Source organism: Pelophylax lessonae (assembly GCF_965119305.1).
Source record: "Pelophylax lessonae genome assembly, chromosome: 3".
Classification (NCBI taxonomy): domain Eukaryota; kingdom Metazoa; phylum Chordata; class Amphibia; order Anura; family Ranidae; genus Pelophylax; species Pelophylax lessonae.
The window spans coordinates 342,880,276-342,893,737 of record NC_138770.1 but is presented as its reverse complement, the minus strand read 5'-3'; the positions used below and the strand labels follow the sequence as shown (position 1 = coordinate 342,893,737).

General features: G+C 41.2%; 1 protein-coding gene across 1 annotated transcript in view; it reads right to left on the bottom strand.

Moving 5' to 3' along the window:
* The window catches only part of COL19A1 (collagen type XIX alpha 1 chain), a 1,241,599-nt gene that overhangs the window by 698,016 nt on the left and 530,121 nt on the right, over positions 1 to 13,462 (bottom strand). The window contains exons 16-17 of the mRNA XM_082249430.1: positions 11,472 to 11,501; positions 11,277 to 11,321 (exon numbers count right to left, since the gene is read on the bottom strand). Of these exons, the coding sequence (XP_082105556.1) occupies positions 11,277 to 11,321; positions 11,472 to 11,501 (75 nt within the window). The remainder of the gene's footprint in view (positions 1 to 11,276; positions 11,322 to 11,471; positions 11,502 to 13,462) is intronic.

Genomic DNA, 13,462 nt, shown 5'->3' with positions numbered 1-13,462 from the left:
CTTTTAGGGGTACAAACAATAGTAATTGGGGCCTAGTGTGGTTGTGTACGTGTGATATACATACACTTTTTTGGGATCATATTTTCTATTCCGCTATTTAATCAAAAACCTTTGGGGATCAGTTAAATTGGGGGATAGTCTGTGTTGGTACGTGTGAGAGAGATCCACCTTTCCAAGTTGTTGGGGTTCATCTCATACTTCTGAAGGTTTGAGGGTGCTGCCTGTTCCATACCCCCCCTACTCCTCATCTAGCCTTTTAGGGGTACAAACAATAGTAATTGGGGCCTAGTGTGGTTGTGTACGTGCGAGATACATACACTTTTTTTGATCATATTTCCTATTCCGCTATTCAATAAAAACCTTTGAGGATCAATTGAATTGCGGGATAGTCTGTGTCGGTACGTGTGAGAGAGATCCACCTTTCCAAGTTGTTGGGGTTCATCTCATACTTCTGAAGGTTTGAGGGTGCTGCCTGTTCCATACTCCCCCTACTCCTCATCTAGCCTTTTAGGGGTACAAACAATAGTAATTGGGGCCTAGTGTGGTTGTGTACGTGTGATATACATACACTTTTTTTGGATCATATTTTCTATTCCGCTATTTAATCAAAAACCTTTGGGGATCAGTTAAATTTGGGGATAGTCTGTGTTGGTACGTGTGAGAGAGATCCACCTTTCCAAGTTGTTGGGGTTCATCTCATACTTCTGAAGGTTTGAGGGTGCTGCCTGTTCCATACTCCCCCTACTCCTCATCTAGCCTTTTAGGGGTACAAACAATAGTAATTGGGGCCCAGTGTGGTTGTGTACGTGTGATATACATACACTTTTTTGGGATCATATTTTCTATTCCGCTATTTAATCAAAAACCTTTGGGGATCAGTTAAATTGGGGGATAGTCTGTGTCGGTACGTGTGAGAGAGATCCACCTTTCCAAGTTGTTGGGGTTCATCTCATACTTCTGAAGGTTTGAGGTGCTGCCTGTTCCATACCCCCCCTACTCCTCATCTAGCCTTTTAGGGGTACAAACAATAGTAATTGGGGCCTAGTGTGGTTGTGTACGTGTGATATACATACACTTTTTTTGGATCATATTTTCTATTCCGCTATTTAATCAAAAACCTTTGGGGATCAGTTAAATTGGGGGATAGTCTGTGTCGGTACGTGTGAGAGAGATCCACCTTTCCAAGTTGTTGGGGTTCATCTCATACTTCTGAAGGTTTGAGGGTGCTGCCTGTTCCATACCCCCCCTACTCCTCATCTAGCCTTTTAGGGGTACAAACAATAGTAATTGGGGCCTAGTGTGGTTGTGTACGTGCGAGATACATACACTTTTTTTGATCATATTTCCTATTCCGCTATTCAATAAAAACCTTTGAGGATCAATTGAATTGCGGGATAGTCTGTGTCGGTACGTGTGAGAGAGATCCACCTTTCCAAGTTGTTGGGGTTCATCTCATACTTCTGAAGGTTTGAGGGTGCTGCCTGTTCCATACTCCCCCTACTCCTCATCTAGCCTTTTAGGGGTACAAACAATAGTAATTGGGGCCCAGTGTGGTTGTGTACGTGTGATATACATACACTTTTTTTGGATCATATTTTCTATTCCGCTATTTAATTTAACTGGGCCTCCATGCGAGACCTGTGTGCCTTGTTGCGCTGTTTTGAGTACTCCACCAACATGGCCAGTGGCAATGACGCCGTTCTCAGCTTAACTATCCCACTTCTATGCCTCCTTGAAAAAACAATTCGGGCGATGATGGAAGAGGATGTGGCACAGGATGAGGAGGAGGAGGAGGATGAAGAGGTAACATTTCCAAGGCTTTCAGGGCAGTCATTCGCAAGGGGCTCCGAGGGTGGGTTCCTGCACACGCAAACGCCAGGGACGCAATTGTCCAGCAGGGGCACAGTTCTGGAGGATGAGGAGGATGAGGAGGAGGAGGAGCTGGAGGAGGAGATGGAACCATGTTCACAGCAGGGTGGCACCCAGGCCAGCTCATGGCCATCACTGGTGCGTGGCTGGGGGGATACAGAGGACACGGACGATACACCTCCCACAGAGGACAGCCTTTCGTTGCCTCTGGGCAGCCTGGCACACATGAGCGATTACATGCTGCAGTGTCTCCACAACGACCGCCGAGTTGCCCACATTCTAACTTGTGCTGATTACTGGGTGGCCACGCTGCTGGATCCCCGTTACAAGGACAACGTACCGTCCTTAATTCACTCACTGGAGCGCGATCGCAAGATGCGCGAGTACAAGCGCACGCTGGTAGACGCCATGCTGCTGGCATTCCCATCTGACAGCGGGGCCACAGTGGAAGCACAAGGCAGAGGAGGAGGAGGAGGAGGTCGCCAACGCAACCAGGGCACCGCCAGCACCTCAGAAGGCAGGGTTAGCATGGCCGAAATGTGGAAAAGCTTTGTCAGCACGCCACAACAAACAGCAGCACCAGCAGCTCAGATGGAACGTCTTAGCAGGAGGCAGCATTTTACCAACATGGTGGAGCAGTATGTGTGCACACGCCTACATGTAGTGAATGACGGGTCTGCCCCCTTCAACTTCTGGGTCTCCAAATTGGGCACATGGCTTGAGCTTGCCCTTTACGCCTTGGAGGTGCTGGCGTGCCCTGCAGCCAGTGTATTATCTGAACGGGTATTTAGCACGGCTGGGGGCGTTATAACAGACAAGCGCAGCCGCCTGTCCAGAGACAATGTGGACAAGCTCACGTTCATTAAAATGAACCAGGCATGGATCCCACGGGACTTTTCCGTACCTTATGCAGAATAGCAATGGATACCGACCTTACCCACCCATTGTTCCATTTTTGCTCTTTCTCACTCTTTTGGGGTGTACCCTCATTTAAAATTTTTGAAAAGAAGCAGTGTTGGCTACCTCGTCCTCCTCCTCAGGGCCAGATTAATGTAGGGGCTATTGGAGCTGCAGCTCCAGGCCCCTACCTTTTATATAGGCCCCGGGTTGGCCATATTCACTGTTACCGCTCTTCTGTCACTTGTAAACACAGAAGTCTGGCTTCTATGCTCGCTTCCCCAGGCAGCACCCTCAGAACCTCCCCACACAGCGTGAAGGCCGGACAAGGAGGGACAGTTGGCGATGCATGGATGTGTTTATGGGCTTCAGAGACAGCATCCCATGTTGAATTAGGCATGCATGGCTGCACCCTTCCTCCTCTGGGTGCATGGCAAGGCACGGCCCTTAAGGCCCTTCAAAATCCTCAGCACCAAGCCCATGATGCTGTTAATCCGGCCCTGGTCCTCCTCCACCGCCGCTTCCACCTACACCGCCCATAGGTGTGCGCAGCCTATTGCATTAAGGTGTGCACCCCAAAGTTGAAATACACATGCATGTGTTTGCCAGCAGGGAGAGTAATGTATCGGGGCCATGTACCTGTAGGCAAGGAGAAATAGAGCAGAGCAGGTCCCAGGGAGATCTTTCCCATCTCCTCACTGGCAATGCTATGTGCCCTAGGTGATTAGGGTGTGCCCAGGCACACCCAGCACACCCTGTGCGCACGCCTATGTCACCGCCACATCCACCACCACCTCAACCTCCCTCCTACTCCATATGGGCCTCGTCCTTCAGAGATGAAGAAGAACATTGTTTTATTTTTCTGGTTTTTTTTTGTTGTTTTAAGTTATTTCCCTATCCACATTTGTTTGCAGAGCACTTGCCATGCTCTTAATTACGTTTTGCTGCCATTTGCAGCACTCTAGCCCTTTCCTTTGGTGTTTTAGAGCCATTTTAGTGCCTTAAAGTTCGGGTCCCCATTGACTTCAATGGGGTTCGGTGTCCGGGAAAAGTTCGGTAAAAGTCCGGGACACGGACCCGGACTTTTTTTTAAAGTTCGGCCGAACCCGTCGAACACGGACATCTAGGTGTTCGCTCAACCCTAGTCATCAGTTGCTAAGGATGTGGCACCTGGCTTCCTGGCCCGCTGCTTAACAACCAGCTATTCTTCACACAGAATTCTAATCAGTCGATCATTTTTCGACCAATCTGAATTTGAATCGTTCTGAAAATTTTGAATTAGTTAGCTAATCAATAAACAAAATGAAATTAAACTAAACTAAACAAATTCTGAAACGAATCAATGAAAAACAAAATTAGTAACACAATTTGCCTACCCAAAAATAAACAAATGTTTCCGTTCTGCACATGTCCGTCTACAACCCCTTAAATTATGGTAGGAGCCTCCTTAATTGCTAGTACTGTAAAAAAAACATTAGCATATGTCATTGTAAAGTCTTTTTTATGAATAATGACTCTATCTGTCATGTTCTAGGTACCTAAGGAATCACCTAAACACAATTAATCAGTTTAAGGTCTCTAAGGGGGGTGTAGGTCCAAAATTAAATGTAATACTTTGGTTATCTGCAATATGCAAACTATATTCCCAAATAAACTTTTATTCATTTTCTCTCATTTATTGTCAAAGTGAGCAAGAACAGCCAGATTTCTTGTACTTGTAATAGAGTATACTGCCCACTCATGATTTTTGCTTGAAGACAACCTTGACATCTTTCACATCTATGTATTATACAGTATTTCCAAAGATGAATTTCCCTAATAACAAGTTATTTTACAAATTTCCAATTCGTTTCAAATGTTCTGATTCAATTTAAAAGGCATGCCAGACTTTATATTAAATATTTCACAGTTTCTCATTAGGAACTCAATTGCTTCTACCATTATGAATGCAAAATTCAAGCGGGTATTGTAGTTTTAATAATCTGTTATACTGCATTTAATGATCTTTTTTCTCCTGTTCAACTGGTATAAAATCTGCAACTTGCAAGTACTTTTCAGTAACCTAAAAACATATATACTAAAATGGTAACAGTGGAGACCGCGTTTTACCTAGGTAATGAAGGCAAGAGAACAAACATGAGCCTATACCATTTTAGTAACTGCCAATTTATTGTATGTACTATTGAGGGCCTAGTCACTATTAGGTACTGAAAACCATTGGTACACAAACTGTTGAGAAGCTATACCAGCTTTTAGCAGCCAGATCATGCTGAGACTTGTGGTAATTCAACAGTTGAACGTTTTAAGGATGTCCTGAGCCCCATCCAAGATTGTTAAAGCGGAGTTCCAGCCATGAAAAAAAAATTTCACTAAAAATACCCCCGGGACAGTCAGGGCTAGTACATTCCACAATGGATAGCCTCTGATCTGTCCCGGTTCGCACTTACCTGCAAGAATAAATACTCACCTTTAAAATGTCTTCTCCAGCATTGCCATTTCTGATGTGGACAGCTGAAGCCAGCGCGATCCTCTTCTGCGTCCTCTTCCGTGTCCTCTTCTCCCAGAATGCGCCTGCACCGGCCCCGCTCGTCACTTCTGGTGCGGTGCCGCATTCCTCCACAGCTTCTGGGCATGCCCAGAAGCTGTTTAACAGGGAATGCGGCGTCGCACCGGAAGTGACGAGTGGGGCCGGCGCATTGATTCCTGGGAGCGATGACGTTCAGCTCCCAGGAATCATTGCAAACCGGAAGTGACGGCGCGGGCCGCGACCGCCGAGGGAGGAAGTGGAAAAAAGGTGAGTATATTTTTCTGCAATTAGAAAAATCGTAACTATTCATTTCCTTTTCAGGTGCCGAAAAGCAAGCGGATGGCCACAAAATCGATTATGTCGATTTTGTGGCCGGAACTCCGCTTTAAATGTTGTAATCCAGAAAAGCTGGCAATCACATTTATAATAATTAGAACATCAGAAACCACTGACAGTTACGGCCCCAAATAAGAACCCTACATGGTCAGGGCTAAGCATTTCAGTAATGCTTTTAGATGATCCCCTGTAAGTCACAAGTCAGCTAGCACCCTCAGAAATCCTTGGAGAATTGGCTTTTCTTGTTTTGCCATATTAAAAAATAGGGGGAAAAAAATCTACATATGGAATATGAAATAAAATATACTCCTGACTAAACTCTGAGTTTATTATGAGTTATGTATTTTAAAGGAAGAAAAAAAAATGTTTGCATTTAGTCTCTACTTAGGTAGAGGGGTTATTGAGTTTTTTTTTAACAAGTGTGATGTCAGTGATGGGTCAATGTGGCAAATACATTTTTATGGCCATGTGAGCACTGGATTTTAAAACATTTTTTAAAACCATCATGGTAAATACTGTATGGTTAGCCATTAGGTCATAAATAAACATTTTTTTAAAGCGGTTAAGTGGAAAAAGGGGCATGGCCTGTGCGCTGAAGAAGATGGCAGCATAATCCTCTCGCTCCGATACTCCATGGCCCTGTAATCAGCCACAAAGGGAGAGAATCACGACGAACATGGGTAAACCAGATCGTTACCACTCAGCCACCCAATCCCAAACAGGCTTGCAGGCTAGCAGCAACATACCCGAGATCTTATGATCCTGGTCCCACGAGGCAGTCTCCACAGCACAGGCTGCATGAGTCAGCAGAACTGTGAGTAGGAGTCCAGGCATAGAAGCAAGGAACAACACACTTAAAGCACTCAACATTCATTACTGGCTCACTAAATCTAAATATCCCAGTTTCTTCTTGTCATTAGATGCTGAAAAGGCATTCGACAGGCTGGCATGGGACTTTCTTGAAGTAACCTTGCTTGAATTAGGCTTGGGCAATAGATTGATAAGCTTCATAATGGCCTTATATACCATCCCTACAGCTTTAAGTTTAAATTAATGGCCTCCTGTTGAACGCTTTCTCCGTCAAAAACAGCACCCAACAAGATTTCCCTCTATCTTACCTTTTGTTCATCCTTACTTTAGAGCCCTTCCTATGCAAATTAAGTGAAAACACAAGAATCAGAGGAATTACCATAGACAACAAATATAAACTTGCAGCCTTTGCAGACGACATTCTGCTATTCTTATCTGAACCCCAAATTACTATACCCAACCTTCTCAAAGACTTTCAACTGTTCCAATTCATAGCTCACTTCAAAATCAACTTCTTCAAATCACATTCTCTCAACATCACACTAACCACATCCCAAACTAAAATTTGCAAACAGAATTTTCCATTCACTGAACAAAAGAAGGCTATCACCTATCTAGGAATCCAGCTGACAACATGACTCTCCGATCTTTTTTTCAAAAAATTTCCTACCAATCCTTAAAAATATAATGGGAGATCTCAAAAAATGGAATAAATCACACTTTACCTGGTTTGGTACAGCAGTCATCATTAAGATGAATATTCTACTAAGATTGGTATACCTTTTGCAAGCTATACCCATTACCATATCACAAACTTTTTTACAATCAATCAAAAGAACATGCAGAATCTTCCTCTGGAATCAAAATCGCCTGAGAATCTCCCATGCCCAACTAACCAAGCCCTAATCAAAAGGTGGTATAGGGTTGCCCGACATATAAACAATACTATTAGGCCTCACACTTGCAACGCATAATAGATTGGCACTTCCACTGTGAAGGTAAAGACTGGGTTAGATTGGAAAACTCCTTCTCAAACTATCCCATAAAACGTACCCCATGGATTCACTCAAAATACATCCACAAAGATCTGAAAGAACACCCAACCATAGGCCCATCTCTACATTGCTTTACTAAGGTCTGCAAAAAACTCAAATTCACCATGAACCCTGGCCCTTTAACACCTATCTTGATGAACCCAGAATTCCCCCCTGATTTATCATCCCACCCTTTCTCACACATCCAACCCAATTCTGACCTGGGAATATATAATTTCCTACAAAATGGATCAAAAAATCCTAATTCTCTTTGTGCTACCTCTAAATTGAATACACTAGAATATTTGCAAATCAAACATTTCATTCAAAACATTAACTGCTCTACGAACATTTACAATTCATTTACCCCATTTGAAAAGTTATGCTCATCCCTATTGCCACAAAGATATGTTATTTCTACCATATACAACATGATGTGGGATGACACACACTCTGATGATGGGAAAGCATGCCAGGCCTAGGCCCAAGATCTTCATTTAAACCTGATGAGGAAAAACGAAGAAACTGTTTTTCATAAATCCACAAGGGCTCGATCAGTGTATCCATACAAGAAAACAACTACAAAAATTGTGTCAAGATGGTACCACACCCCAACTATTTTACACAAATTGATCCTTCTATCTCAGATAAATGTTGGAGGTGCCAGCATTCTACCAAAAATCTCCTACATATTTGGTGGGAATGCCTCCCCATCCATTCTTTCTGGCTATCAATGTACAAACAAATTGAAAAAATGACAACATATGCTCTAGATTTTACACCTGCACAGTTCCTTCTTCACCACAATGCCAATAAAGATATACCTTACGATAACTCTCTTGCTCTAATATTAATAATATGAATAAAAAGGAAGCAAAATCTAGTGCTCTCCGTTTGACCATTTATTAAACAAGGATGAGGAGCTTTGGCAGTCCTTTTAATAAATAGTCAAACAGAGAGCACTAGATTCTGCTTCCTTTTTATTCATTTATGTACCATGGAGGACGTTTAAAAAGCAGCCTTTCTAGAGTTTTGAAGATTGCAGTTTGAGTGATCATATATGCTGTCTGACCCTGTGGGGTCTTGATCTGGAGGTGAGCACATATGCATTCCATGGTGATGGGTTCATAAGAGCACTCTGAACATCCCTCATTTGAATAAAGGCACCTAGACTGCACTCCAGGGAATATCCTTATTTCATCTGACTGCATAGCTCCATTAGGATTTACTTATGAACTTATATTTATTTGCTCTTTATATACATTGTCTTATTGATCTATTTACACTGATTGGGATTAATCTTTGACATACGTATTAATGCTTGTTATCCATTATTGCATTGTTTGTATGAAAACTTTTACTTTATTTTGATTGCGCTGCACTTATATGTTTGATTTGTGTATACTCATCTCAGTGTTGCAGGAGTGGATAGTGATTTATCATTAAGTTTATTTCTGCTTGGTTTGTCCGCTCATTCCCCCCAGTAGTTGTCGTTACGGTTATATTGTCACTGCTGACCACCATAATACCTTCTGTCCTTTTCTCACTACTAACTGTCACTACCTCTGAGCCCCCCCCCCCCCAACACCTAGTTTTAAAGCCCATCCAACTTTGTGGCCATCTTTCTTCCCGATAGAGCTCTACCATCCCCATTAAGCTGCCGCCCATCCTTACTAAAGAGCCGGTAACCGACTAAGAAGTCAGCCCAGTTCTCCAGGAACCTGAACTCCTCCTTCCTACACAAGTTCCTCAGCCACTTTTTCAGTTCCCCAAGTTCCTTCTGCCTCTCTGGTGTGGCTCAAAGTACAGGTAATATTTCAGAGAAAACCACCTTGGGGGTCCTTTTCCTCAATCTATTCCCTAAGTCCCTGAAATATTTTTTTAGGATCCTCCACCTTCCTCTAACTTTGTCATTGGTGCCTACATGCACCATGACTGCTGGGTCCTCCCCAGCCCTGCCCAATAATCTGTCCACCCGATTCGTGATGTGCCAAACCCGAGTGCCCGGTAAACAACATACTGTTTGGCGACCACACTTGTTTTGACAGATAGCCCTCTTAGTCCTCTTAATAATTGAGTCCCCTACTACCACTGCCTGTCTAACCTTTCCTGAGTCTCTGCCCCCCTCCTTCCTGGAGCTGTCATTCCCCTGGCAGCTAGAGGAAGGTACCTGCTCCAGCACTGCCACCCCTGAGCATATATCCCCAACATCATGAAACTTGGCATATTTGTTGGGGTTTACTTACTCAGGACTGGCCTCCCTAGAGCTCTTCCCTCTTCCCCTCCTTCTAACTGTCACCCAACTACTTATCTCGGATGCCTGTGTCTTCATGTCTCCACACTCCACTACGCTGGCCCCTGCCAGCACCTGCTGGGTAATGTCCAAGATCCTTTCCAGGTTGTTGATGCTGTGCAGTGTTTCAACCTTGTTTTCTAGATCTAGGATCTGTGTAGTACTCACCCTTGATTGGTTCATCAAGGAACACATACATGGAGCAAGAAGTGCACTGAGTGGCATCCCCAATCCTGTCTGACATTATTACCCTGTATTCTATGGGGATCATAAGGATAACGACCTGCTAATTTGTTACCTACCCTACTCTAAGCTCCCCTGATGCTAAACCTACTCCTGTGACTTCACAGTCGCTCCTAGCACCTGGCTTTCAGTCACAGGGTACTCCCTGTCACAGGTTACTCCTAGTTACCACGTACTCCCTGGTACTAAGGTACTCCCAGTCACACGGTACTCCCAGTCACACAGTACTCCCAGTCACCAGGTACTCCCAAGTAGTAAGGTACTTCCAGTCACAAGGTACATGTGACTGTAGTTTTCTTGCATTGTTCCTTGAACTCGTAATGGTACCTTTTTATTGTGCTGTTACACTTCATTTTTTCTGTGTTGTCTTGTTTACTGTACCCCTCTTTACAATTGTATTCATATTACTTTTATACAATAAAAATTTGTTTGGAAAAAAAAAAGGAAAATACTTTATTGGATCTATACCAAGAGACAGAACATGCATAATGTATAATTTTTATTACTTTTATAAAATAGGTGTGTTAGATTAATCATTTATGTATTTTTCCGTCTGATTTACAGACAGCATATGTTGGACAGTCCTCAAACTAATCCTTAGATTTAATTAAAAGTTAAAAAATGCCCACAACAATGGTATTAACCTAGCACAATAGTCATACACATTGGCATCCCTATAGCAAAAGAGTTGCTAGTAAGTTTTCTTTTAATAACTTTATCAGCCTTGCCTTGGTTGTCAGAAGACCTTGTCCTGCACTGCATAAGACAGATATACTTAAAAACAAAAATGGTAAAAAACAGAAAACTACAAACTATTAAAAATGACAGCTATTAGGTTTTCATTATTTATGAATCTGACTACAGTGCACCGAAATCCCATTCATTAGTGATAGTGCTGTGTGGTATCCCATAGTAACTGTTTAGGTTGTTTCTATTTTTGTTCTACCTACCGTAAACATTTTAAAATAAAAATTGTGTAAACTTTCGTAAGGTAAAGTATATATCAGGGGTGCTAAACTGTTGTCCACTTGTGAGACACTCAAAGAAAATGGAAAAGTAAAGGAGTTGAAAGCTTCTAAATGGCAAAAGTGAGGAAACTTCAACATGTTTAAACAAATGTATAATAAAGCAAGTAAGTCCATGTGTAGGCTTTCAGCGACTGTTTACAGACTGATAATATAAAATAAAAGCATCAGACTACCTGTATAATAGAGTTTGCAGAAATTGATTCAGGGATTTCTGTAAAGTGAAGTGAAAATTGACTTACCCTTTGTCCTTCTTTTCCTGGGGGACCTTCTGGGCCATCAATTCCCTATTGCAAGAACACATACAATAGGTGCAAAAATAAATAAACCCAATAAAAACTGAATTAATTAGCTCCATATTATACACAGATGCTTAAAAATAGAGAAAGAGAGGTGAGAACAGACAATAAAGGTATAAGTTAATGATTTTTACTTGCCTTATCTCCTTTAATACTAGCTGCAGAAATCTAGAATATAAATAACATAAGATAAGCAAGATGAGTTAATTATTCTGTTCGATAGCATACAATATGAGGCCTTGGAGAGAATAATAAAACATTACTCACATGAATCTATAACATTTTCTCAATAGAAATTTAGAATAATTTGACAATGTAAAAAACATTTTTTAACAGATTTGCCCTTGTTTTTGAATGTTTCAATTTTTTAATGATGAAAACAACTTGTACTATATTATTCCTAAAGGGAACCAATGTTTTGAATATCACAGTAACTGTTTTCTAGTTTTTTTTAATTCCCTTGCTTGTCTTCGATATTCCAGGTCTAAGTTTGCTTTGAAAAGCTTAAATTCCAATCAGGTTTAAAAAGGCACACATCTGACACTTTTATTAAAGAAAATAGACACTAAAGTAGTGTTGTTGTCTGTAGTGGCCAACCATAGATTCATTTTTCTTTTTCCAAAAAATCTAAACTAAGTCATGCTTGGTTGCAACTGGCAACAACTCTGATATCTCCAGTTGAAGGAATCAGCTTAATTTATAGAAGTATATTTTTAGCCAGGCTTCTTTTACCTTACAGGGAGATTATAAATACCATAAATTGTATTGTATAGCCTTTTTTAGGCTAGATGAGTAAGGGTTAAAACTCCAGTCAGTCACAATTGAATGGGAACCAACCATGAAAAGGTGCTCATTCGCTTCCTTCTAAAGCGTGTGGTTGTCTCAGTTAAAATCATTAGGTGTCATTTTTGTCTGCTGCTTTGTTCCTCTGCTATCAGCATTTGTCAATTCTGACAATTTTTCCTGCCACCAAGAGAAAAATGGTGACAGGGGAGGGACCTCCAGCAGTTTGACAGCCTCAGCTCTGTCCCTGTGAGCTGTGTGAAGGGGGTGTGTCTCTTCCCTCCAATCAGTTCTCAGAGCTCTGCAGAGTGTAATCTCAGCTCTCTGTCCCTTTTCTTGAACTCTCAGACAAACTTGTCAAACTGTATCAACAGATGTTATACAACTGCTATCTCACATGAAAAGCATATGTAAAATAACATGTTTATTTAAGAACATATAGAAAATGTAAAGTAAAATTTATAGTACATAGTATAAAAACCTACATAGTATAAAAACCTGAAACTGACATGCATGGCAAAAAATAGGAAGAACAATGACAAAGAGAAATATGACTTAGAATACAGTTTTGGCAAAAATTATATTACATTTTTATGTCAATGTAATGATTTTATCCACACAAAGTAAAGGATGCTATTAAACTCCCAAAGGACTGAAGAGGAATAGCTTGAACTTGAAATCATTAATGAAAATCAGTATGATAAATGGAAACATTCCTAGTCTTCCAAACATAATCCAGCAAATATACAGATATACACATTTACAGTACAGACATTTGCAAAATCTGTTATAGCTATCACACACATCTGTGTATTTTTTATGGGTTTCATTTTAATCAGTAGGCAAATTTACTCAATGGTGCCATTCTTTTGAACTCGTTAAACTATGTAGAAGTAATAGATGTCAAATTTCCATTCCTTTGGATTGTACTGATATAGAAACATATTTACATCTTAGCAAAACATATGTTGACAATTGAATGAATTTGGTTGAACTTTGGACCAGCTTGCTTTTACAGGTTTTGGTTTGCACCATTTGTCTTATAATCAGAATGATTAATGATACAATAAGTAAACAGACTACCAAGTTGAGTGGAGCACCTGCTGATTTAAAATACAATATTCTTTGTTGTCTTTCAGACACTGTTTATAGCTCTTATACTGTATATATATATATATATATATATATATATATTTATATACACACACAATGTGGAGTCAGCAATTGGCTTAATGTATTCCACTGGAATAGATTCAATAGAAGACAATGATTTCCACCTCTGCATTCTCTTCTGGCCACATTGAAGTCAGAAGATTGTCATGAATCTAAATGTTATATTTTAGAGC